Source organism: Gorilla gorilla, chromosome 3 (assembly GCF_029281585.2).
Source record: "Gorilla gorilla gorilla isolate KB3781 chromosome 3, NHGRI_mGorGor1-v2.1_pri, whole genome shotgun sequence".
Classification (NCBI taxonomy): domain Eukaryota; kingdom Metazoa; phylum Chordata; class Mammalia; order Primates; family Hominidae; genus Gorilla; species Gorilla gorilla.
In genome coordinates this window covers 141,956,973-141,984,181 of record NC_073227.2, presented here as the reverse complement: position 1 = coordinate 141,984,181, position 27,209 = coordinate 141,956,973, and the positions used below count along the sequence as shown (strand labels likewise).

Below are 27,209 nucleotides of genomic sequence, written 5' to 3'. Positions count from 1 at the left end.
AGAGGAAGACTCCATCTCAAGAAAACAAAACAAAACAAAACAAAAAACAAAAAAAGACCTAAATGTTAATGCTTTAGGACATTGGTCTGGGAAAATAGTTAGTGAATAAGACCTCAAAAACACAAATAACAAAAGCAAAAATAAACAAATGGGATCATATCAAACCAAAAAGCTTCTACACAGGAAAGGAAACAATCAACAAGAGTGAAAAGACAATCTATAGAATGGGATTTAAAATATTTGCAAACTACTCATCCAACAAGGAATTAATATCCAGAATATACAAGGAACTCAAACATATCAATAGCAAACAAACAAGCAATCTGATTAAAAAGTGGGCAAATGGTCTAAACATTTCTCAAAAGAATACATACAAATGACCAAAAAAACATGAAAAAATACTTAACATCATTAATCATCAGGAAAATGGCAAATCAAACCACAATGAAGTATCATCTTACCCCAATTAGAATGGCTGTTATCAAAAAGACAAGAAAACAAAAAACCAAAAAACAACAAATACTGGCAAGAATGTGGAGAAAGGAAACTCTTCTGTGCTGTTGGTGGGATAGTACATCCACTATAGTGAACAGTATGTAGGATTTTTCAAAAACTACAAATAGGGCTACCATATGATTTAGCAACCCCACTACTGGGAATTTACCCTAAGGAAAGGAAATCATTATATCAAAGAGACAACTGCACCCTCATGTTTTATGGCAGCACTGTTCACAATAGCCAAGATATGGAATCAGCCTGGGTGTTTAACAACAGATGAATGTATAAAAAAATGTGGTATATATACACAATGGAATACTATTCAGCAATAAAAAATAATGAAATCCTGGCCAGGCATGGTGACTCACACCTGTAATCCCAGCACTTTGGGAGGCTGAGGCGGGCGGATCACCTGAGGTCAGCAGTTGGAGACCAGCCTGGCCAACATGGTGAAACCCCATCTGTACTAAAAATACAAAAATTAGCCAGGCACGATGGCAGGCATCTGTAATTCCAGCTACTTGGGGGGCTGACATGGGAGAATCGCTTGAACCCAGGAGGCAGAGGTTGCAGTGAGCTGAGATGGCACCTTTGCACTCCAGCCTGGCCGACAAGGGCAAAACTCTGTCTCAAAAAAAAAAAAAAAGAGAGAAGAATGAAATCCTATCATTTGCAGTAACATGGATGGAACTGAAGGACATTTTGTTTAGTGAAATAAGCCAGGAACAGAAAGTTGAACACCACATGTTCTCATTAATATGTGGAAGCTAAAAAAAGTTGGTCACGTTAAAGTAAAAAATAGGACAGAATACTAGAGGCTGCAAAGGGTAGAGGGAAGGGAGGGATAGGGAGATATTTATTAAAGGATATAAAATTATAGCTAGATAGGAAGAAAAAACTCAAGTAGTCTATACCACTATAGGATGACTATAGTTAACAATATATAGTTTCAAATAGCTAAAAAGAAGGTATTGACTGATTCTAACCCAGAGAAATGATCAGTATTTTAGATGATGGATATGCTAATTATCCCAGTGTGATCAGTATATGTTATATGTATTGAAACATTGCTGTGTACCCCACGAATATGTACAATTGTTGTCAATTTAAAAATAAATGAATAAAATAAAAAAGATAAACCAACAGATTTCTGATTGTCATTTATTGTATTAAGTTTACTAGATTAGCACTTCTCAAAATTTTTTGTCTCAGCACCCCTTTACACAATTAAATGATTGAGGGTCCCAAAGAACATTTGTTTATGTAAGTTGTATGTATCAATACTTACTATATTAAAATGAAAACTAAGAAATGCTTAAACTATTTTATTTTTAAAAAATTAACTATTACATGTTTACATAACATGTCTTTATGAAAAATAACTATTTTTCAAAACAAAAAAGAATTTAGTGAGTATAGGGTCATTATGTTATACTTTTTGCAACTTGTTTAATGTCTGGCATAAGCATACACACATAGATTTTCATATTTGTTTACTGCATTCAATCTGCTGTGCTATGTTGTTTTGGCTGAAATATTTGAAGAAAATCCAGCTTACACAGATACATAGCTGGAAATAAGGAGGGGTATTTAAATAGCTTTTTCAGATGACTGTGACTCTTTCTGTTTGATACTATGCCTAAACTTGATAAGTAGTAGTTTCTTAAATCAGAGCTCCCAGAGTTTTTTAGCACCAGGAACCAGTTTCGTGGAAGACAGTTTTTCCACCAATGGGGCTGGGATTGTTTTGGGATGAAACTGTGTTCTACCTCAGATCATCAGGAATTAGATTCTCATAAGGAGCATACAACCATGCGCAGTTCACAATAGGGTTTGTGCTTCTATGAGAATCTAATGACGCTGCTGATCTGACGGGAGGTGGAGCTCAGTCTGTAAATGATCACTTTCCCGCTGCTCACCTCCTGCTGTGTGGCCTGGTACCCAGCAGGCCATGTACTGGAACTGGTCTAAGGTTGTTTGATATCTACTTTTGAGGAAGAAGTGTTAAAATGTCCCTCTATATTTATTTCAAAATAATTCGTTGTCTACATGTTGGTAATTGTTGAAACTAGGTGATAGGCACATGATAATTCATTATAATATTTTGTGTACATTTTCATACATTAAAATTTTTCTTTTAAAAAAGGTGTTTAAAATTGTTAAATATGTCAGTCACAACTTTATTTGATAATCTGTTTTAAAAGTTAATCTTAAAATGTTCTTATGCTCCAGTTATGAAAAAAAAATTACTTTGTAGGCATTTCTGTCCATAACTGTTGTCCGGCAGTATACCTTCGTAACAACCTGCATGTGGACTCCCAGAACCGACAATAAAAGTTGAAAAAAAGCAAAACAAAATATATCGTGTTGTCCTATTAACATTATAGGAACAAAATCTATGGCCAATTACTTTTCTAATGACTCTCCATATCCTCTTTTGGCTCTTGTTCTTTCGAGGATTATTTTTTGTGGGGATGTCTTTCCTAGATTTTCTGATCTCTATTAAGTCAGTATTTATAAATTAAGAATCTTGCTTTCCCTGTATATAATTATTAGGTCATAATATTAATAATAGTAATTTTAGATTATCTTCCATCTATTACAGGTGGTTATTGGAGATCATGATGGGGTAGTTATGTGCTTTGGCATGAAGAAAGGAGAAGCAGCAGTAAGTATATCTTTGTGAAGGGGAAAAATGGTTTTCTAAAAGAGAATGCACTATTTATTGAATAATACTAGGTTTAAAATTTCCTAAAATACAGGTAATGGAAAATGGGTTCTGAGGTAAGTAGTTATGTGAGGTATGAGTCTGCGGGTAGCACAAAAGTAATTTGCTAGCTAGTTGTAAGGCACCTTTGGCATCCTGTGGTCGTGGGTTACTTTTCTATGCTGTGTAATATATTACCTCAAATTTAGGGCCTTAACACAACACACATTTATTATCTAACAGTTTCTGTAGCACAGGAGTTTGTGCTCAAGGTTTCACACAGCTGCAATTTAGATGTCAGCTGAGCTGTGTTCCTTTCTAGAGTGTGGGGTCTTATTCCAAGCTCATGTGGTTGTTTGCGGAATTCAGTTCCTTGCTATTATAGGACTGAGGTCCCCACTTTATTAACATCTGTAAACCAGGGGCTGCTCTCAATTCCTTGAGGTCTCTGCAGTTTCTTGCTCTGTGGTTCTCTCACAGTCCTTCTCACAACATGGTAATCTAATTCATCAAAGCCAGCAGGAAATTTCTGTAGTCTGCTAAGAAAGAATCTTATGTAGCATAATGTAATCATGGAAGCAACTAACCCACAACCTTTTCCACTTAATTTAACCTAATCAAGGAAGTTATTACTATTACATTATCATATTTACAGATCATAATTAGAAACTTAGAATGATGAGTCTGAGATGTGAATTCTAGTATTCATTATATATTATATGGAATTTCCAGAAAGATGAAGAGAATAAAAACTACCAGAAACTCAGTGTTTCCATTATTCATATTCTCCCAGATATCTTATTCTCTGTATATAAAGTCATGGGGAGGAAGTGGAGGAGAAGAAGCTGGTGCAAATAATAAAATGGAAAATAACCACAGAAAAATTAATGAAATGAATATTGTTTTCAGTTAAATAGATATATGATTATAGGTATTAAGTCATACATTCACATTTTCAGTAAATTCTATAGTCCTTTAACTATTAAAATTTATAAAAATTGTAAAGAAGCCAGGAAAGATGTAAAAACATGTTCATTGGACCTCATTAAAGAATTTGCCAAATGGACTTCCCTGTTCATAGGAGTATTGTTAATCCAATGCCTCTAAAACTTCAATAGGCATAGGAACCAGCTGGGGAATCTTGTTAAAATACAGATTCTCATTCAGTTGATCTGCTGCATTTTAAATAAATTTAGTGATGCTAACATTGCTGCTTAGTGAACTGTACTTTGAATTACAAGGATTTAGATTTCAATGACATCATTCAAATATGTGTGTGAATATATATTTAAAAGTTAAGTATAGCAAAAAACCTGAAGACCTGCTAAAGTATATAGATTATTATCTAAAATTATTTCTATATAGTGGAACTATAATATTTTGCAAATTTAACATCATAACATTTTCTATTGTAAAGGAAAAAATGCTCACAATAAAGTAATTTGTGTACTTTTTTCCTGAATGATTTTCAGGCAGTGTTCAAGACTTTACCGGGGCCGAAGATTGCAAGGCTGGAACTGGGAGGGGTTATCAACACACCTCAGGAGAAAATTTTTATTGCTGCAGCATCTGAGATTAGAGGCTTCACAAAAAGAGGAAAACAGTTCCTCTCCTTTGAAACAAACCTCACTGAAAGCATTAAAGCTATGTATGTCTATTGTTCTCTTTTGTATTTTTACATACTTATTTATAATATTTTGGATAGATGTAAGGCAACTAAGTATCATATCTTAATAGGTTTTCTGGAAAATAAAATTAACTAAAGGTATTTTATTAGTCAGAAACTAAATTTGACCTACAATCAATATTAAATTGGTTATTGAAATTTTTTTAAAGAACTTTATAGTATTTATACAATCATTTTTGACTACTTGGTTCAGTTTGATTCATGATCAAGGTATCAAAAAAATTGAAAATAAATCTAGATATTTAGCTTTATGTTCCTTGGCTATTTTTGATAGTTCTGGTTTTCAGGTAGCATCATTATGTTAAAAGGCTGGCTGTCAAAGTTAGTGATTACCAATAGGGTATAATTTCAGGTATATCAGGTAAGACTCTAAGTGAAATATAGCTCCCTAAATGGCTTCCTGATATGTGAGATTTTGCAATTCAGATTTGAGTTTTTGAATCACAGGGAGCTGAAAAGGGCTTTAAAATTCATCTAATTCATTATTTCTTAAATTTGCTGCTTAGAAGAATCCCTTGGGCCACTTAAACAATTCCTTGTCCTACCTCATACCTGCCGAATCAAAATAACCAGGAGTAGGTTTTATTTTTATTTTTTAAGTTCTTCCTTTGAATCTAGTGCAGCCAAGTTATATAATCAGCCAGACTCTTAGGCTAGAAACAACTGATTCAGCCCAAAGTTTTGTATAATGCACAGCACATCTCCTGATGTTTGGGATGTAAAACATTGGCTTGGTGAAATTTGATTAAAATTAAACCATGATAAGTGGAAATATGTAATTTCAAATGGTTTAACAAGAATAGTAACACTTTTGAAATACACTTGTATATAGACATGGCCAATGATAATTGTGAAATACTGAAAGTAATGTGTTAATAGCATAACTCTACATTCGGACAGTCATATGGATAGTAGTGTGAGAAAGATAGAGAGTTTCTCAGTAATAGTCTCTTTAAGTGGTTTCTTAAATGTTTTTACTAGAGTGGCAAAGATGGGATAGAAAAGTTCTTTACTCAGTTTTTGAAAATTGATTGTCTGAATCCCCACATTTGTAAGGTTTTATAGGAAAACAAAAGTTATAACTTGAAGATATTCAGTAAGGAAACTGACCACTTAACATTAGTCACCACATATCCTTTCCTGCTTAATGTTGCCATGTATCCCCACTCATGTCAACAATAGAGATTGCTAAATAGTACTTTGGCCAATATAATGCAAATATAATACAGATTGGTTTCAAAATGGAATTTAAAATTTTGAAAAACATAGAGAATTTCATGAAATTGATAAAAATAGTAAGAGGACTATTCAATCATATGCAGAGCCACAAAGTGAGGCCACTTAATAACTGAAGAAGAGAAAATCAGGGAGGATTATTATAGGATAAGCTCTTCAGAGAATAATTTTAATATAAAATTTTTAAATAGAACTTGGAGGTAGAGGAATACATGAAACATTCAAATAAAATTACCCTCTTTATGTTAAATATGGTAATAACAACCTAGAAGTGAAAAATGTATCACACTTAAATATAATTTTTGTCAAGACATTTTAGCTCACCCAAGTGAAAACTCAGTTCAGTCTAAGAATTAGAATATAGTTATGACTATTGACTAAATTTTGTTAAGTGTAATATGAAATAAACTTGTTTTCGTTTCTTTTTTCAAGATAAAGTTCTAATGAAATCTTTTTTTTTTCTGCTGTTTATCATTTAGTTTGAGGTAGAATCACTTAAAATAGACTTTTTCAGGCAATTTAGTGTGGTAGTAAGAAAGCTAACTCGAGCAAAAAACTGAGTTGCAGTCTAATCTACTACTTAATACTTAGGTGCCATTAGGCAAGTTATTTTACATTTTATTATTCACCTGTAAAAAGGAATAATAATGGTCCTTATTTTATAGAGTTATGATGATTAATTGATCTAATACATAAAAATCACTTAAGATAGTGCTTGGCACATAGTACACAAAGAAGTCATTTTTTGATGTATTAATTGTCTTTGGATATAGACAGTTAAATTATCATTATCTTGTCTTTGTTTTCCATTTTTCTGAGCTCAGTTTTTATTGAGAAGCCCGAGGCCTTAACATCCTCATTTTCAGCTTTCAAAATCAAAAACAGTGTTATACCAAAAAGACTAGGAATTAACTAGGAGAAAGTTTTAAAAACTGTGTTCTCTAAGTCTATAATAAAATGTTAGTAAACTGTATACATTTTTCTGTTTTTATCTCTGAAAAAAATTCAGTACCTGTGCTTATTTTTAAAAATTACTATTTTAATGTTCTCAGGCACATATCTGGCTCAGACCTCTTTCTCAGTGCAAGTTACATCTATAACCATTATTGTGACTGCAAAGACCAACATTATTACCTTTCTGGGGATAAAATCAATGATGTGATCTGCCTTCCAGTGGAAAGATTATCTCGTATCACACCTGTATTGGCCTGCCAGGACAGAGTGCTCAGAGTTTTACAGGTTGCTGTTATTTGTATTTTTCTAATTTTTTATAATTTATGTGAAAGAATATCAATGAACATTATGTACTTGAGATAAATTAGTGGTTACTGTTTTAAGGGCTTTTATAAACATGTGGAAACAATTTTTAAATAATTTGACATATTAATTTTTTTAACTTGAGTCAAATGTGTTCTTTTGTAAGTTTTTAGAGAAGCATATTTGGAAGAAAAAGGATATTTTTTGCCTCACTATACACAATTTCTGAGCTATTATCAGAATGGAGTACTTTGACTACAGAGAACCTTTACCTGCCTTTTTGTTTTGTTTTCTTCTTCCATCACCTTTATCTTCCCCAAAAAATCAAATTAAAGGAAGAAATTGGGTTGGAGGGAGGATGTTATATAACTTGAGTTTATACAGTGTTTATGGAAGTATATGGAATAAGCACTCAGTAAATATATGTTGGATAAGTAAATGAGTGATAGAGGGAAAATTCATTTTGATGTCCTTATATTTCTGGTAAAAACCACGATTGGCTAAAACAACTGCTTCAGGTCATTGTTATGAGTAATAATAGTTACCACTATATCTTCTTGAGAGTGACTTTCAATAAAATATATGCACGCACACACACACACACACACTCTATAGGATGCTTAAAATAATGTTTAAAGGTAAATAGCATGTAACAGTTAGATGAACTGGATCAGAAACAGGCTGATATAGTTGGTGCAGTTGATGAAAAAGTTGAGCTGTGAAGTCCATGCCACCACAGGCTATCTCACTCTTTGGAATTCCATAGTCAGATGGCCATTTCTTGGCATCAGCCCTTTTGTAAGAGGAAAAATCCAGTGAGTCTATGAGGTTTTTACCCCCCAGGGACAAAGTAATGTTAAAGGTTCATTTTAGGCCAGGCATGGTGGCTCACACCTGTAATTCCAGCACTTTTGGAGGCTGAGATGGGAAGATCATTTGAGGCCAGGAGTTTGAGACCAGCCTGGCCAACATCGTGAAACCCTGTCTCTACTAAAAATACAAAATTAGCTGGGTGCAGTAGCACACACCTGTAATCCCAGTTACTCAGGAGGCTGAAGCACAAGAATTACTCGAACCCAGGAGGCGGAGGTTGCAGTGAGCTGAAATTGCATCACTGCACTCCAGCCTGGGCAACAGAGGGAGACTCCATCTCAAAAAGAAAAGAAAAGAAAAGAAAAGAAAAAAAAAAAGAAAAAAGGTTCATTTTAGAGTTATGAATGATTAATTTCCCCCGTAGCCTATGCTTTTAAATATGAATTGTTTTGAACAAGGCTTTTAACAGGAGCTGTTTAGCATTCAATTAGAAATTGACTGAATTCTAGGATTCTGCTTTGACAAGAGATCCATATGCTTATTATTTTTAAAATAATTACTAAAGATCTGTAGAAAATAAAGTTGAAGTCTTTCCCTCTGCACTGCATGCTTTTTTCTCACTCCCCATCTATCTCTGTGAATAATCCATTACTCCAGAGGTTGCCTCTTTTTAACAGTTTTGTGTATATTCTTTTGTGTTTATATAGTTACATGTAGATATCTGTAAATTTTAATATGATATTTTAAATAAGAGATAAAACAGGCTGGGCACAGCGGCTCAGGCCTATTACCCCAGCACTTTGGGAGGCCGAGGTTGGAGGATCACTTGATTCCAGGAATTCAAGACCAGCCTGGGCAACATAGCAAGACCCCATCTCTTAAAAAAAATTTAGCTGGGCATGGTGGTGCATGCCAGTAGTCCCAGCTACTCAGGAAGCTGAGGTGGGAACATCATTTGAGCCCAGAAGGTCGAGGCTGCGGTAAGCTATGATCACACCACTGCACTGCACTCCAGCCTGGATGACAGAGTCAGATCCTGGCTCAAAAAAAAAAAAGATAAAGCATATGGCTTTCTTACATTTTCTAAATAAACATTAAACTTTTTTTAGTCCTGGTGTGGTGGGTCATGCCTGTAATCCCAGCACTGTGGGAGGCTGAGGCAGATGGATCACCTGAGGTCAGGAGTTCAAGACCAGCCTGGCCAACATGGTGAAACTTTGTCTCTACTAAAAATACAAAACTTAGCCAGGCATGGTAGCCTGCACCTGTAATCCAGCTACTCGGGCAGCTGAGACAGGAGAATCACTTAAACCCGGAAGGTGGAGGTTGCAGCGAGCTGAGATCACAGCATTGCATTTCAGCCTGGGCAACAGAGCAAGATTCCATCTCAAAAAAAAAAAAAAATTAAAAATGTCATACCATATTAACTATAATTTTGCAAATTGTGTTTTCTTTTTTTTTTGAGATGGAGTCTTGCTCTGTCGCCCAGGCTGGAGTAGTGGTGCAATCTCGGCTCACTGCAACCTCTGCTTCCCGGGTTCAAGCAATTCTCCTCCTTTAGCCTCCTGAGTAGCTGAGATTACAGGCGTGCACCACCACACCTGGCTAATTTTGTATTTTTAGTAGAGACGGTTTCACCATGTTGGTCAGGCTGGTCTTGAACTCCTGACCTGATGATCCACCCGTCTTGGCCTCCGGAAGTGCTGGGATTACAGGCATAAGCCACCACACCCGGCCCATTTTGCAAATTTTGTTTTCATTGAATTATAGATCATGGATATTTTTTCCATGTGAGTATAAGTACTTCTAACTCATTCTTTAACAGCATCACAAATACTGTGCCCAAAATGACAAACATTACAAGTAGCAAAATTGAAAAACTGATAAATATATAAGGACCTAACTTGTTTTTTTATCTAAGTAGCAGGTCATTCAGCCTCTGACTGAAGCAGATTTTGGGAATACCCAAAGGCAAGGCCAAAATTTTCCTTAGGAAGTAACTTTGTGTCTGTTAAAATATTTGGATGTATTCCAAGTTAAAGACTTCCAGTTAACCTAGAGAGGACAGAGGGAATAATTTGTTCCTAGAGACTTGATAGGAAAATCTGCCAGTGTCAAGTTTTCAGGCAAACAATGTGTTTAAAATGTATTAAAGGTAGAGAATATTTTAAATGTTTTCTTCTTGGTCTTTACATTTTATATATATACATGTACATGTGCACATATATACATACGTACATATACACATATATGTATACGTACATGTACACATATATGTATACGTACATGTACACATATATGTATACGTACATGTACACATATATGTATACGTACATGTACACATATATGTATACGTACATGTACACATATATGTATACGTACATGTACACATATATGTATACGTACATGTACACATATATGTATACGTACATGTACACATATATGTATACGTACATGTACACATATATGTATACGTACATGTACACATATATGTATACGTACATGTACACATATATGTATACGTACATGTACACATATATGTATACGTACATGTACACATATATGTATACGTACATGTACACATATATGTATACGTACATGTACACATATATGTATACGTACATGTACACATATATGTATACGTACATGTACACATATATGTATACGTACATGTACACATATATGTATATATACACACACATGTGTACATATGTGTATATACGTATATATGTATGTGTATATACGTATATATGTATATGTATATATGTATATATGTATACGTATGTATGTATATATGTATACGTATGTATGTATATATGTATACGTATATATGTATATATATGTTGTTTTCAAATCAGTTGATATATGCAAAATTGCTAACAAATGCAAGTTGTATTCATAACCTAATTTTTAAAGCAATTTTATTCTAGGTGTTACTAAGAGTACTGTATTTGAATATTGATGTTATTCATGAATGCCTCTATTATTTTCAGTTTGTATTCTGTTTCAGTTTTTAAATACTTCTCCTTCAGGGATCTGATGTGATGTATGCAGTTGAAGTTCCTGGACCCCCTACTGTCTTAGCACTACACAATGGAAATGGCGGTAATCAAGATTTTATTTTTCACAAATCAACTATGTGTTTTAATAGTAAGTGAAAATGGGAAATTGTAGAAAGGACATAAACTAGAATTGAGACTGTTGTCTTTCTGGTAACTTGCCAGTAACTAACAGCACGAGTTATTGAACTTTTAATTCTCCGTTTTTTTCTTTTTTGGGGGGCTGGGGGGCAGGGTCTCACTCTGTCTCCCAGGCTGGCGTGCAGTGGTACAATCTCAGCTCACCACGGCCTCGACCTCCCAGGCTCAAGGGATCCTCCCACCTCAGCCTCCCTAGTACTACAGGCACACACCACCATGCCCGGCTAGCTTTTTGGTATTTTTTATAGAGACAGCGTTTCGCCATGTTGCCCAGGTTAGTCTGGAACTCCTGGGCTCAAGGGATCCTCTCACCTCAGCCTCCCAAAGTGCTGGGATTACAGGCATGAGTCACGGCACCCAACCTAGTTTCTTCATCTTAAAATTATATAATGGGGAAATGTCTTATCTCTTATAGCTATAAAATTGTGTGAATATATAACCATTCTCAAAAATTAAGTTTTATATCTTTTTATAGTACTTTTTAAAATGATATTTTTACATAACAACATTTTAATTTTAAAGAGATTACTAAGTGTAGGATAAATATAATATGTTGACTTTAATTATAACTAGGTGACTCTGGAGAAGACCTTTTGTTTGGGACATCAGACGGAAAACTTGCGCTTATACAGATTACTACATCCAAACCAGTACGCAAGTGGGAAATTCAAAATGAGAAAAAGAGAGGAGGTATGCTTTTCATGTAGTTCAGATTCTGAGGTGTCAATGATTATTAAGTATCTTAAATTATATAATTTATTCTATTTTATCTATTTATACTACATAGCAGACTTAGCAATTCACACCTTGATTTATCTACTATTTGTTCATTTGTCAGGTCTATTATACTATTGGCATAATTTTTTAAAAGTAAGAAATGCTGATAGTAATTTGGTATTGATACGTTTTTATAAGCTAATATCATTTTATGCTAAAATCCAATTTTAATTGGATTTTAATTGTCTGAGGTAATTTAGTTTGAGGTACAGAATTAATTGGAATCTGGGAGTCTTTGTTATGAGGCAAAGAAGAAGTGCAGTGGGTCAGAGAATATTCCTGTTTTCTAAGGAATTTATACCTTTCTAAGGAGAATTTATAACTGATTTGATAGATAGTGAGATGCCTATGTATATGTTCAGGATGTTCATATATTCATTTATTCCTTCAACAAACACTTATTAGGAGAGACAGAGTAAAAACAAATAAATACATAAGACAGCTTTACCTAGTCACCTGAAGAAAATAAAACAGGGCTGTGTATTAGAGAGTGATGGTAGAAGGAGGGTCACTTTTAGACCAGGTAGTCAAAGATAGCCTCTTAGAAGAGGTGAAATTTGAACTGAGATCTGATTGATAAGAAAAAGAGTTAGCAATATGAAGATTTGGGGAAAAAAATGTTTCAGGAAGAGGGAAAAGTAAGCGTGAAAGATTTGAGGTAGAGGTAGATTTGATTCATTTGAGGAACAGTAGGAAGCTCAGTCAGTTTGGCTAAATGCGTTAACATGGCAGGAGATGGAGTCAGAGAGGTAGAGTAGAGCCAAATTGTGTAAGCCTTGGAAAACAGTTTGAATTTTAATCTAGGTGCTGTAGGAAGTCATTAGGAAATTGTCAGTGGGAGTGTGACATTTAATTTACTAAGCCTAAACAAAACAAAGGACACTGGAGAATGGATTGGAGGGGGCGGGGGGCAGCAGGTCAAAACTGGAAGCATGGAGACCAGTTAGAAGAGTTATTATAATTTATTCTAGTCTAGGCTAGCTTAGTCTAGGCTATCAGTAGCTGGAAACGTAGACAATTTCAGTATATATTGTGGAGGTAGAGAAGATGTAATTTGCTAGCAGTTTTGATATGAGGGGTGGTGAGAAAAAGAAAGAAATCAGAGATGTGGCCCAGAATTTTTGTCTGAGCAGCTAGGTAGAATAATTTATGGAGATGGGGGAAGACAGAGGGAGGAGCAGTATTGAGGGGGTATGGTAAAGAGGGGAATAAAGAGTTTTGTTTGGGGTATGGAAAGTTTAAGATGCGGGTGTCTGTGAGAAGATACCAAATTGAATATATAAGTCTGGAGCTTTGGCCAGAGCTGGAGGGAGATATAAATGTAGGGGCCATTCTCACACAGATTATATTTAAAGACCTGGAAATAGGTGAATGTGGATGGGCAAGAGAAGAGCACTTGATTTAGCTCAAAGTTTTTTTGCTCACCATTCTGAGTCAGTATGTGTGTTTTTTTCATTCTTACTTGGCATATACTTGACCATAACTATTAGTCTTCTTAATAACTTATCACATATCTCTTTTTAAAGGTATTTTGTGTATTGACAGCTTTGACATTGTGGGTGATGGGGTTAAAGATTTACTTGTTGGGAGAGATGACGGAATGGTGGAAGTGTATAGTTTTGATAATGCAAATGAACCTGTTCTACGATTTGATCAGGTAAGTTCATTAAAAAAGACTATATGCTTATTATTTGTCAAAGTATTATAGAGATGACAGATGGTTTGAATTTTATTAAGTGAAAATATATTAAAATCTTGTGTTTGGTTTAAAATATTGCTATTTTGATGTTATCAGAATCTTCTCTAGACTTCTCTTGTGTTTGAATAATAGACTCTTGCCTTTAAGCAGGATAATAAATTACTTTTTCATTGTACTTTAAAATATTATTATAAGTCTCTAAAGTATTAAATATTTTGCCTTAGTTTATAACATATAATGACACTTTATGGGAGTAATATTTATATGTTTGGTTAATATAAGTAAGTCTGTTGTTTTAAAATAATAAGATTTTAGGAATAAACTTCATATTGTTAGGACAGTATCAGAAATAACCTTAAGCAAAATGAAAAAAGTAGCAGTTTCACTCCTACCCACTCAAGGGCTGCCTGTATAAGAAGAAATACTAGGTAAAAGTAATTTTAGTTCACAAATTTTAAATGTAATTAAACTCATTTATGCCAAGCTATAAAGTTACATAGAGAAGCATTCTGGCATAAATTGAATCTTTAATTTTCATGAACTAGTGTTCACCAATCCAGGGCTTCCCTATCCTGCCTCATATAGGACACACTGAGGCTATTAAACTTAAAGAAAAAAAAGAGTTCACAACTCAGTGTCAACTGAGTCTAATTTTTGGTCTAATTTATCTACTAGTGGTACCTCCCAATCCTAACTTATCTGCAGTTCAGAAAATACAAGTGGTTTGAAGCACAGGTAAAGTATATCATTTAGAAAATATAGGGATAAAAATGTTACACAGTTGAGGTTATTTCATAGATTGGTTTCAAATTTGTTCATCTTGTTTTGGTATAAAAAGTCATCCTGCTAATGATGCAGGTAATAGTTTAGGCTTAGAAATAATAATCCATTGTTGATGATCTCCTGCTTCTTCTCATCAGCCCTTTGAGAAACTTTCCTATTCAGACCCCAAGTCTCCTCTTTGACTTTTATTCCAAACCCCAGAAATGTCATAGCATTTACCTGTTCCGCCAGGTCTGGCACTAAGAAATCCTATCCTCTTCCTATTTCTTCTGTCTAATGACAGAGGTCCTGCTTTCAGGTTATGCTTAGGTTGGGAATACTCTGCCTCATCTTGGATTCACATCGTCACTTTCTATGTTGCTTTTCTAATCAGGAGAAGACGTACTGTCTGACACAGTCTGGACTGGTAGATGGTTGATTAATCAAAAAAGGTAGTTAAGGGGTGAATCATAAAAAGAGAAAACATGTATGCTTTAAACATTGCATTTTAACTTAAACTTGTATATTCATTTGCCAATATTTTGAGGAAGGACCAAGGTCTTTTTTTTTGTAAGTTTAGTTCCATGTTTTCTTACATAAAACTTATCCATACTATATTGCCCAGGATCTCTGATTTTGTGGTTATAGGATCATTTCTTTCTTTCTTTCTTCCTTTCTCCCTTTCTTCCCTTTCTTTTCCCCTCCCTCCCTCCCTTCCCTCCTTCCCTCCTTCCTTCCTTTTTTCTTTTCTTTTTTTTTTTTCCTGCTCCTTGCAGAACAGGGCTACCCCATAGGCAGTGTGCAGAGTAGCCCCGATTTTTTTATATAAGTACATCAGATAAATGAATTTCATTAAAATGTTCTATTAGCAAAAAAGTGTATAGAAATGAACAGTTAAAAAAAGGAAATGAACAATTTTTAAAAATTTTTTGTGATGTTTTCCAAGTATATTGCATTAAATATACTCTTTAAAGTTGTAATTAATAGTTCCCTGATAAACCACTCAGAAAGTGAGAATGTGCGTGTTTCTATTGGATAAGTAAAACATTCTTCTGCAAGTCAGGTGATTTCCAGTGTTTTGTGTTCAGTAAATTAAAGGAAGATCTAATCAATCTGTCAAATCAATAATAAACAGTTTTTTGAAGACTTTATTATACACAACAACTGGACACTTGTTAAAAATGCAGACATTTGACCCCACCTGTAAATCTAACTTTATGTGATTTATTATAATCAAACCTTTGTTACTTGAATTTCTCAGGTAATTAGCCTCAGGAACAACTATCATAGCCTAATTTGCAGGATAGCTCAGAGGTTTGCCCCCATAGGGTAGGTGAAGAGTACTAGAATTTTGTTGATTGTCCGGTTTAATGCTAGTGTCCCTTCCTTCCACTCCCTCCTTTAAAACAAAGGTTCTCAGCCTTGCCTGCTAAGAACTACCTACCAGAGTTTTTCAAACTGCTAGTCAAAACCAGTTAGTGTGTTGCCAGTGCAGTTTTTAAAAAACAAAATAGAATAGATTAGAACATATCAGAGTATGACACAAATCTTTTAAGTTAGATACTTTGCTGTATATGTTTCTGTGTGAATGTATACCAGATTGTAATATAAAATTTATATTGCTTGCTTTCCAAATAGCTTGAAAGCCGCTTACCTAGAGTGTTTGTTAAAAACACAGTTTCTGACCTGGCACAGTGGCTCACACCTGTAATCCCAGCACTTTGGGAGGCCAAGGCAGGAGGTTTGCTTGAGCCCAGGAGTTCAACACCAGCCTGGGCAACAGAGGGAGACCCCATCTCTGCAAAAAATTTTAAAAATTAGCTAGGCATGGTGGTGTACACCTGTAGTCCCAGCTACTTGGAAGGCCAAGGTGGGAGGGTCACTTGAACCTGTGAGGTCCAGGCTGCAGTGAGCCATGATCATGCACTGCATTCCAGCCTGGGCAACAGATCAATGTCCTGTCTAAAAAAAAACAAACAAAAACAAAAAACCAGCTCCCTACAATTATTTTAAAAGAAGGAAAGAAATAAAAAAAAATACAGATTCCTAGTTGAGTTACCTAAGTGGTTGTCAGACAAGTTTGGAAAGTACTGCTTAAAAGATGGTTATTATAAACCCTGAGTCATCTGAAAAAACTTGGTTTCTCTCCACAATAGCAGATTTCCTAAAGATTCCATATAGGTTACCATCTTCTTTCTTTATCTAAAAAACTATTTTGAGAATACACATAAGAGATGGTGTATGGAATTCAGATGATAGACTAAACTTACGGGGTATTTTGCTTTTTGCTTTATGTAAATTTTTTTTTTTTTTTTTTTTTTTTTTTAGACAGAGTCTCGCTCTGTCGCCAGACTGGAGTACAGTGGGACGATCTCAGCTCACTGCAACCTCCGCCTTCAGGGTCGAAGTGATTCTCTTGCCTCAGTCTCCCGAGTAGCTGGGAGTACAGGCACGCACCACCACGCCCGGCTAATTTTTTTGTATTTTTAGTAGAGATGGGGTTTCGCCATGTTGGACAGGACGGTCTCAATCTCTTCACCTCGTGATCCGCCCACCTCGGCTTCCCAAAGTGCTGGGATTACAGGCGTGAGCCACCGCGCCCAGCCTTGCTTATGTAAGTTTTTAAAAAACCTTTCTTTATCAAAATAAACTGGCGGGGCGCTGTGGTTCACGCCTATAATCCTAGCAGTTTGGGAGGCCAAGGTGGCAGATTGCTTGAGCCCACGATTTGAAGACCAGCCTGGGAAACATGGCAACACCCCATCTCTACAAAAAAATACAAAAATTAGCCCAGCGTTGTGGCGCGCACCTCTGGTCCCAGCTACTCTGGGGCCTAAGGAGGGAGGATCGTTTGAGCCCAGGAGGTCAAGGCTGCAGTGAGCTGTGATTGCACCACTGCGCTCCAGCCTGGGTGACGGAGGGAGACTTTGTCTCTAAATAAATAAATAAACAAACTATTTTTGCTCATTAGGTGAGTATATCGTTAGCTGAGTGGTACCCACAAATATACTAGGGTCGTTTTGAATCTTCTTTCCCAAATTTAAAAACACTGAAGTTTCCTGCCATTTGTTCAAGATACTTTGTCTTTCTAATCTGAGTGTCTGCACGTAAACATTCAGTAAATATATGTTGAATGTCTGGAGCCAGGGAAAACGTTGTGTGGCTTATTTTAACATATCTGTGGATTTTTTAGTTATTAATGAAGTGCTTGGTCTTAAACTTTTTTAGATGTTGTCTGAAAGTGTCACATCTATCCAGGGTGGTTGTGTAGGAAAAGACAGCTATGATGAAATCGTGGTGTCCACATATTCAGGTAAAGTAAATGATAATAGGTAATTGAAGAAAGAGTCAACAACAACAAAAATCTAAATTTAATAAACTGCTTTTGATGACTCTTTTTAAAAAACAGTTATAGTAGTCCCCCCTTATTCATGGGGAATCCATTCCCAAGACCCCCAGTGGAAGCCTCAAACCTCAAATAGTGCTGAACCCTATATATATTATATTTTTTCCTATACCTACATGCCTATGATAAAATTTAACTTATAAATTAGGCATAGTAAAAGATTAACAATAACGAATAATAAAATAGAACAATTATAACAATATGCTTACATCACTACTCTTGTGCTTTGGGGTCCTTATTAAATAAAGTAAGGTTACTTGAACATAAGCACTGTGATACTACAACAGTTGATCTGATAACTGATTTGGCTTCTAAGTGAACAGTAGATAGGCTGGTAGCGGGTATCATATACAGCAGGTGATATGTTGGACAAAGGGATGATTCACATCATGGGCAGAATGGAGCAGGATGGCATGAGATTTTATCACCCTATTCAGAATGTTGTACAATTTAAAACTTAGGACTTATTTCTGGAATTTTCCATTTAATATGTTCAGCCTACCATTGACTATGGGTTACTAAAATGTAGAAAGTGGAATCGTGGATAAGGGGAGGCTGCTGTATTAGTCAATCACTCTTACTTACAGCATTAAAAACTTTATTGGTTAAAAAATAAGGAGAAAGTGTAGGCTTCTTGATTTATAAAATAGTTGATATTTGAATAATACTTTTTAAGAGTGTTTAGCATGTCACTCTTACCTTTAAGTATTAAATTGTATTCTTTGATTTAAAGAGAAGTACTTATTGAGATTTATTTTATGTTTTGGACTATGTACATGTCTTATAAAAACTTTTTTTTTGAGACAGGGTCTCAAAAACTTGCCAAAACTTGCTTTTGAGTTGGTAATTTTTGCATTCTCATAGTAGTCATGTGAGAGTTTAAATCTCCATGAAAGTAATTTTTAAAAGGCAATTCTTATTTTTCAGCTATTTTTGAAATTGCTAGACTATGTTGACTTATTCCATACTTTAAATCTGTTAAGTAAAAGATCCCCTTCATTATAGTATTATAGTATTTCAGGCAAAAAAAAAAAGATATCGTGAAATGCTTAAGTAATTTCTCTGTAGTCTGAATATTTTCCAGCTTGATTTTATGTTTTGTTTTTGAATGAAGTCCTAGGGTTAAGTTAGGCTGATATTGGTGGACAAAGGGGCGTGTACATTGGAGTTTCTGCTATACAATGCGTAATTTATCTTTTTAACACTAGCAGTACTAAGTGGTGCATGATTGTAATTCATCTCTACAGGCTGGGTTACAGGTCTGACAACAGAGCCCATTCATAAGGAAAGTGGACCAGGAGAAGAACTAAAAATTAATCAGGAGATGCAGAATAAAATTTCTTCCTTACGGTAACTTTGAGTTTTTTATTTGCTTTTTTAAAAATCTCATGAAGTGAGTGGTTGTTTCTTTTTATTACTTATAGATGCAGTATATTTTATTGGAAGGAATTATGTAATTAATTAGTTTATCACCTTTTAAAATGGAAGTTTACAGTTTCGAGAAAATTAACGTAAGTGCTGATTAATATTTTGGAGATAGAAATATACTTTTTTGTGTGCCTTATTCTATATTGACTTTTTCTTAGGTCAAGAGTTGTGTTTTTCTTTTGTGTGTGTGTGTGTCATACACTTGTGTTTTATTTTTTATTTTTCACAGACATTAGAAATCAACACAGATGGCTGTATTATTTCTCATTAACTCTAACGTTTGCTGTTCCTGTGGACCCTTCTGAATCTGTAATGTTGGCTTGTAAATTTTCTTAACCGGAACTGAGTAATGTTGACTCCCCTAGACACAGGAATTGCTTTTATGGTCTGCTCAATTTGACGTGTGCTGTGAAAAGGGGGACCTCAAACTCCAAATAAAGGTGCTTCATACAATGAAGACGTGGGAGTTGCTGAAACTTTTAATGACTGCTCTCCCCATTTCAACCCATGCTGACCTTTTGTGGAGTGAAGGATGATTTTTTTCTGGTGGTAGTTGAAGGCTACAGAAACTTTTAAGGCAGCAAATGCCACAAGTACTAGTAGCACAAGCCGTTTCACCAAAGCCACCAGAGAGCAAGCTGTAATGTTCATGCAAACAAGTATACCAGATTCATTCAGGATATCCTACTTCATGCAACAAGGATACAAGTATAGTTAATGACTACTCTCTCACATCCTCAATATAGTACCTTTTATTTATAACCAAGTCTACCATTTCTTGATTCCACTGGAATGTAAGCTTTATGAGAAGCTTATATCTGATTTGTTCATTTGATACCCAAACACTGCTAGGTACATAGGAGTAAATATGTAATATTTAGCAGTAAATATTTCTTTGATGAATGAATCTTTTCCTTTGTTCATTACACAGATCCCTTCCAAGCTCCTCCCTAGACTTTTCCTCCTAAACTGTGGCTAGTTAAGCCTCATGTTGTTCTATCCCAATGACTGTTTACTCCATTTGCATGTGGCCCTTCCCCTTAACTGGAGCTCTAAGCAATGCTGTAGTTCAGTCTCAGCAGAATCCTCTCTAACTCTTGGTAGTTAAGCCGTACCACTGGCTCATGATCATCCTTGTGGTCCCCAAAATGCTAATGCTCTGCAGCTTCCTTTTTATTTTTTATGTCTCCCCTAATGTCTTACTGAAAGTTACATGTTTACTGGCTTCACACATTTTGTCTCTTTTCATTAAGACTAATATGTTCTGCAATATTAGTTTCTCTTCTCATTAGTATAAGAAGTTTCTCTTCTGATTAGTACTTTATGTAACTGTAACAAGATTCCTGTGTTAAGATTGATTATTTTGTAGCCTACCATGATATTTAAAACTCTCTATTAATATTGCTAGTATGGGAGTGAGTAGATATTTTAATTTTTGGGTTAAGGATAAATAATGTGGAATCATTTAGTCAGTCATGGAAGCAAAAATTTTGCTCTCTTTGTTTTTATTTTATTAGCTCAACCAATAAAAACCCATTTTGTAAAAGCAAATGTCTCAAATTTTTGTAAACATTCTAAGGACCTCAAATGTTTATACTTACATTTGACAAATTTGTATGTGTTTTTCTCCAGGAATGAGTTGGAACATTTGCAGTATAAGGTATTGCAGGAAAGAGAGAATTATCAACAGTCTTCTCAATCAAGCAAAGCAAAATCAGCAGTACCTTCCTTTGGTATAAATGATAAATTTACACTAAATAAAGATGATGCCAGTTACAGCCTTATCTTAGAGGTACAGACTGCAATAGATAATGTCTTAATACAGGTAAGCAAAATGTCTAATTTCTTAGTTTTATGACTGGATCTATTTTGCAAACCAGTCATACGTACTAATTATTGAACATTTTTAGTTTTAGACAGTAATTTTATTTTATTTTTATTTTTATTTTTTTGAGACAGAGTTTTACTCTGTCACCTAGACTGGAGTGCAGTGGTGCGATCTCAGCTCACTGTAACCTCCGACTCCCAGGTTCAAGTGATTCTCCTGCCTCAGCCTCCCGAGTAGCTGGGGCTACAGGTATGTGCCACCACGCCTGGCTAATTTTGTATTTTTAGTAGAGACGGGGTTTCACCATGTTGGCCAGGCTGGTCTTGAACTCCTGACCTCTGGTGATCCACCCGCCTCGGCCTCACAAAGTGCTGGGATTGCAAGCGTGAACCACCCCACCCAGTCATAGACAGTAATTTTAAATGTTTATGGCCTTTTATTCTTCGTTTAGATAATTAGTTTGCTCACAGATTATTTGAATTATATTTTTACTTTTTATTTATGTACTTAATAAACAAACAAAAGATGGGCTTCAGTTTTAAGAAGAGTTAGAAAAGACAGTAAGGTTTTTCTTCTTTGGCTACCCTCTGGGAGAATCTTAACAGAGATGTGACTTAGAAAACTACCATATTTAATGCCCTTGCTAGAACATTTTTTTTTTAAGCCCCAAACATTAAAGTACAGCTTGCTCATTAACCCAACAGTTTCTGGTAGGTCAGCAGGCAAAGTAGAGAATCCTAAAGGGTGAAATTTAGGGATAATAATATATGACTCCATTCATCAATGTATATATTTACTGACTTATTTAAATTAGAAGGTATTCAGGAAGTAGAAAAGAATAATAGGATGAATAGAAAACAAACAAAAGGTAGTAAACCAATCACAAAATGAGAACATAACAAATTGGAGGAAGAAAAGGTTTAAAAAGATGTAATGGAGAGATCAGATTATTAAAAAAAAAACCTAAAGGCAGAAAACTCTCTTAAGTAATGCTAGCTCACGGGCTGTTGCATTGAACAACTCTAGGAATGCCATTCACATAGAACAGTGCAACAGCTTTGTCCTACAAACTGCCTCTCCAGAGGAGACCAAAAATTATCTTCTTTCTGTGTTACAGGTAAAATTAAAACTGATAAAAATGAACTGATACAATCAGAATGGCCATGTGATTATTTATAGCTCATGGTAACATTTTTAGCACTTTATAAAAATAAGTGGGATGATTGGACTTTTAAGGGGGTGGTGAGAGATGTTATTCTGTGATTTTTATAATCCAAGTTAGAAAAAAGCAGGTGATTGTAAAATAACATTTATTCTTTATTATATTTATTTTCTGGAAGTATATACTATCAAGTATAAGTTAAGAGAATTCATACTCTCAAATTTAAAGATGAATATAAACTAGAACTAAGGAGAACTCTTAGAGAAAACATAATTTATGAACATTTTTAGGTTTTCCATCTCAACCTTCTTTTTTTTTTAATATTGACTGTAGAGTGATGTTCCAATAGATTTACTTGATGTGGATAAAAATTCTGCTGTTGTTAGCTTTAGCAGCTGTGATTCTGAGGTGAGTAAAAAATATAAAAGAATTCTTCACATGCTTTCATTTCTATTATGCCATTTTGATTAAAGTCTATAGATGCTGCTAGGTTTTGATGTTTCTTTTTCAATTATTTGTTATGTAACCTTTCCTTCAAAATCTGTGTCGGTTCTCTTTCCCTGTCCTCAGTCGAGAAACCTGATGTTGTCCTAGATTCCTTCTTTTCTGTGATCTGTTACAGGTTGATATCCCTTATGTGAAATGCTAGGGACCAAGAAGTATTTTGGATTTTGGATTTTTTTCAGGTTTTGGAATATTTGTTTTGTATTTACTGGTTCAGCACCCCAACTTTGAAAATCTGAAATCTGAAATGCTCCAATGAGCGTTTCCTTAAAGTATTATCTTGGCACTCAAAAAGTTTAGAGTTTTGGAACATTTTAGATACTCAGTTTGGGAATGTTCAGCCTATATATCCAATTAGTCACTAGTTTCTGTCAGTTCTACCTCCATGGCTTTCATACTTCCACTTGGCTTCATTCCTACCCCTGTTAACTTAGTCCAGGCCCTTATCATGTCTTGCTTGAACTACTTTATAAGTTTCTCTGCCTCTAGTCTTGCCTCTGACTTCTAGGATATGCTGTATGTACACTACCACCAGAGACGTCTTCCTTCCTAAAACACGAACATCACTGTATGTTTCTTTTCTCAAAACCTTTTAAATATTCCTGATTTCCTGCTAGATATAAATATAGATTCCTTATTGTGGCATAGAAAACTTTCCATGATTCAGCTCTTGATTACATCTCTAACTTCTCTCTCACCGGCTGCTGCCACCCCTCCCATGCACGTTATTTCTGCCAAACTGAAGTTCTTAAAATTCTTGAAAATGCTATATAGTTTCACACATCCCTGCATTGGAACATGATCTGTTGCTTCCCCCGCTCTTCCTGCCCTGCCCCACTTTTTCTAGGCTTGTTGAATGCATACTAAACTTCATTCAACAGACTTTTATTGAGCACTTAACGTGCACAGTACCTGAGATGATCACGTCAGTGCTTTTGGACATGCTTACTGTATCACTTCTTTCTGCTTAGTACTAGCTGATAAGCAGTCTCAGAGCTAGGTGTGACTCCTGAAGAGAAGTCAAGGTATAGATAAGGTTTGGATTAATTGCATTGGAGAAGGCAAGCCAGAGCAGGAGGAGATGGTAACTGGAGTTGGTGGTTAGTTATATTAATATATATTTTATTTTATTTATATGCATTGGCACTGTTGCAGAATATATTTTATTTATTTGGTTTTTGTTATTTATTCACTTTTTTAAGACATGGTCTCGCTCTGTTGCCCAGGCTGGAGTGCAGTGGCGTGATCATGGCTCGCTGCAGCCTCGACCTCCTGGGCTCAAGCAGATCCTCCCACCTCAGCCTTCCAAGTAGCTGGGACTACAGGCACAAGCCACCATGCCTGGCTGATTTTTAAATTTTTTGTAGAGACAGGGTCTTCCTATGTTGCCCAGGCTGGTCTCAAACTCCTGGGCCTAGGTGATCCTCCCACCTCAGCCTCCCAAAGTTCTGGGATTATAAGCATGAGCCACCACGTCTGGCCTTATATATATATTTTTAAAAAGGAGGAATAAAAGAGTAGATAAAGTAAAATATTGATAGATATAAGAATAAGTTTCTTTTTCTTTTTCTTTTTTTTTTTTTTTGAGATAGAGTCTCACTCCATCACCCAGGCTGGAGTGCAGTGGCGCAATCTCAGCTCACTGCAACCTCCGCCTCCCAGGTTCAAGCAATTCTCCTGTCTCAAGACTCCCAAGTAGCTGGGACTACACGCACACGCCACCACACCCGGCTAATTTTTGTATTTTTAGTAGAGATGGGTTTTTGCCATGTTGGTCAGGCTAGTCTTGAACTCCTGACCTCAGGTGATCCACCGGCCTTGGCCTCCCAAAGTGCTGGGATTACAGGTGTGAGCCACTGTGCCCAGCCTATTTTTCAATATAACTTCATAGTAAAAATTTTATTTTTAATAAGCGATTTTATAACAGTTGTATTATATTATCAATATGTGGTTTGTCATTCCTGTTTGAGAACAAAACACAAAAGATTTGGCCTACATTTTTATGATTATTTAGAAAATCAATAAACTTAAAACAAACTTAAAATCTTTGATTCTTAAGTTACTATGAAAGATTAATCTGTTTTAATTATATCACTGAAGGATTCTTTGAAATGACTATTTGATACTAATTTAAAATATATTTTCTAGGACAATGGCTTTAAAAAAATGTATGGAGGTTTCAAGTATACACAAAAGTAGAAAGACTAGTATAATAACTTGCATGTACCCATCACTAATTTTCAACATATGGTTAGTCTTTTTTTTTTTTAAGAGATGGGGGTCTTACTGTGTCACCCAGGCTGGAGTGCAGTGGCGTGATCATAGCTTATTGCAGCCTGAAACTTCTGGGCTTAAGCTTATCTTCTTGTCTCAGTCTCCTGAGTACGTAGGACCATAGGCATATGTCATGATGCCCGGCTAATTTTTTTTATTTTTTATTTTTTGTAGAAATGGGGCCTCACTTTGTTGCCCAGGCTGGTCTTGAACTCCTAGCTTCAAGCTGTCCTTCCACCTTCCAGCCTCCCAAAGTGCTGGGATTACAGGTGTGAGCCACCATGCCCAGCCCAGTCATTTTTTCATGCTCTTCACCCTCTCCTTCCCACTCCCAAACCTCATCCCAAACATGTTATCTGTATCATTTATTGATAAACACTGTAGTATATAACGTTTGCTTTTAATCATACAAGAACATATTTACGGCTTGGCACCGTGGCTCATACGTGTAATCCCAGCACTTTGGGAGCCCAAGGCAGGTGGATCACTTGAGGCCAGGAATTCAAGACCAGCCTGGCCAACATGGTAAAACACCCTCTTTACTAAAAATACATAACAAGTAGCTGGGTGTGGTGGCATGCACCTGTAGTCCCAGCTATTTGGGAGGCTGAGGTATGAGAGTCAATTGAACCCAGGAGGCAGAGGTTACATTGAGCTGAGATCACACCACTGCACTCTAGCCTGGGCAACACAGCAAGACTCTGTCTCAAAAAAAAAAAAAAAAAAGAATATATTTACTTTTAAATTGATCAGTCCTCTCTGTTGAGTTTAAATGATTTGAAATTGAAATGTTTGAGTTTTATATTTTATATTACCATCCTTTTTATTTCTTTGATTATTTAATAAAAATAGGGAAATAGCAGTCTCGAAAATTACAAATAAATTATCTTATGTTGCTGTGTCTCTTTTTGTAATCCATGAACCTAGCTACGTTTCTCTATTTCTAGTAGTTTAATATTCAATTTCAAGAAGTTATAATATTTGAAAAAACTCCTCTAGGTTAGTTCAACAAACATGTATTAAACACTTACAGTATGCCAGGCACTGTGCCATTTGCTGGGAATACAGAGAAGAGATATTTCTCTTTCCTGTATAAGTATTTGTGAAAAATCTAAGAGATTCAATATTAAACTCTGGTGTATGTGCCTTTACAGTATAAACATTTTGTATTAGTCCATTTTCACACTGCTGATAAAGACATAACCAAGATGGGACAATTTACAAAAGAAAGAGGTTTATTGGACTCACAGTTCCACCTGGCTGGGGAGGCCTCACAATCATGGCGGAAGGTGAAAGGCACATCTCACATGGCAGCAGACAAGAGAAAATGAGAGCCAAGAGAAAGGGGTTTCCCCTTATAAAACCATCAGATCTTATTCACTACCATGAGAGCAGTATGGGAGAAACTGGCCCCATGATTCAATTATCTCCCGCTGAGTCCCTCCCACAACACACGGGAATTATGGCAGTACAATTCAAGATGAGACTTGGATGGGGACAGAGCCAAACCATATCACATTTGGTGTTTGCATTGTCAGATTTTTAGAAGAATTCTTAATGTTTAAAAATGTTATTGTAAAAACTCAAGATGGAAAGAGCATGAGCTTTTGATAGGAATTTGAATTCCAGTTTCATCACTTAATGGCTTTTATTTAACTCCTCATAACCTCAGTTTCTTCATCTGTTAAAATTTAATTAGTAAAACTTAGTGCATAGAGTTTTTGTAAGTGTAAGTTAGAACATGTTTGAAAAGCGCTTAGCACCAATGACAGTTGCTTAAGCAAATGGTAACCATTATTATTATTGATGTCTTTTTTTTGTTGCTAAAAACATGGATTCATTCTTTTCCTCCACTTTGTATTCTTCCCAGTCAAATGACAACTTCCTTCTTGCCACTTATCGGTGCCAGGCAGATACTACAAGGCTGGAACTCAAGGTAAAAATATTAGAAATTACCTTTACTTGAATGTT

General features: G+C 35.4%; 1 protein-coding gene across 2 annotated transcripts in view; it reads left to right on the top strand.

Moving 5' to 3' along the window:
* The window catches only part of BBS7 (Bardet-Biedl syndrome 7), a 46,514-nt gene that overhangs the window by 4,160 nt on the left and 15,145 nt on the right, over window positions 1-27,209 (top strand). For both annotated transcript variants that reach the window (XM_055385160.2, XM_063705519.1), the window contains exons 3-13: window positions 3,104-3,166; window positions 4,678-4,853; window positions 7,181-7,367; window positions 11,231-11,303; window positions 11,972-12,088; window positions 13,702-13,832; window positions 17,865-17,949; window positions 19,290-19,392; window positions 21,103-21,295; window positions 22,794-22,868; window positions 27,109-27,174. In XM_055385160.2, coding sequence (XP_055241135.1) covers window positions 3,104-3,166; window positions 4,678-4,853; window positions 7,181-7,367; window positions 11,231-11,303; window positions 11,972-12,088; window positions 13,702-13,832; window positions 17,865-17,949; window positions 19,290-19,392; window positions 21,103-21,295; window positions 22,794-22,868; window positions 27,109-27,174 — 1,269 coding nt within the window. The remainder of the gene's footprint in view (window positions 1-3,103; window positions 3,167-4,677; window positions 4,854-7,180; window positions 7,368-11,230; window positions 11,304-11,971; window positions 12,089-13,701; window positions 13,833-17,864; window positions 17,950-19,289; window positions 19,393-21,102; window positions 21,296-22,793; window positions 22,869-27,108; window positions 27,175-27,209) is intronic.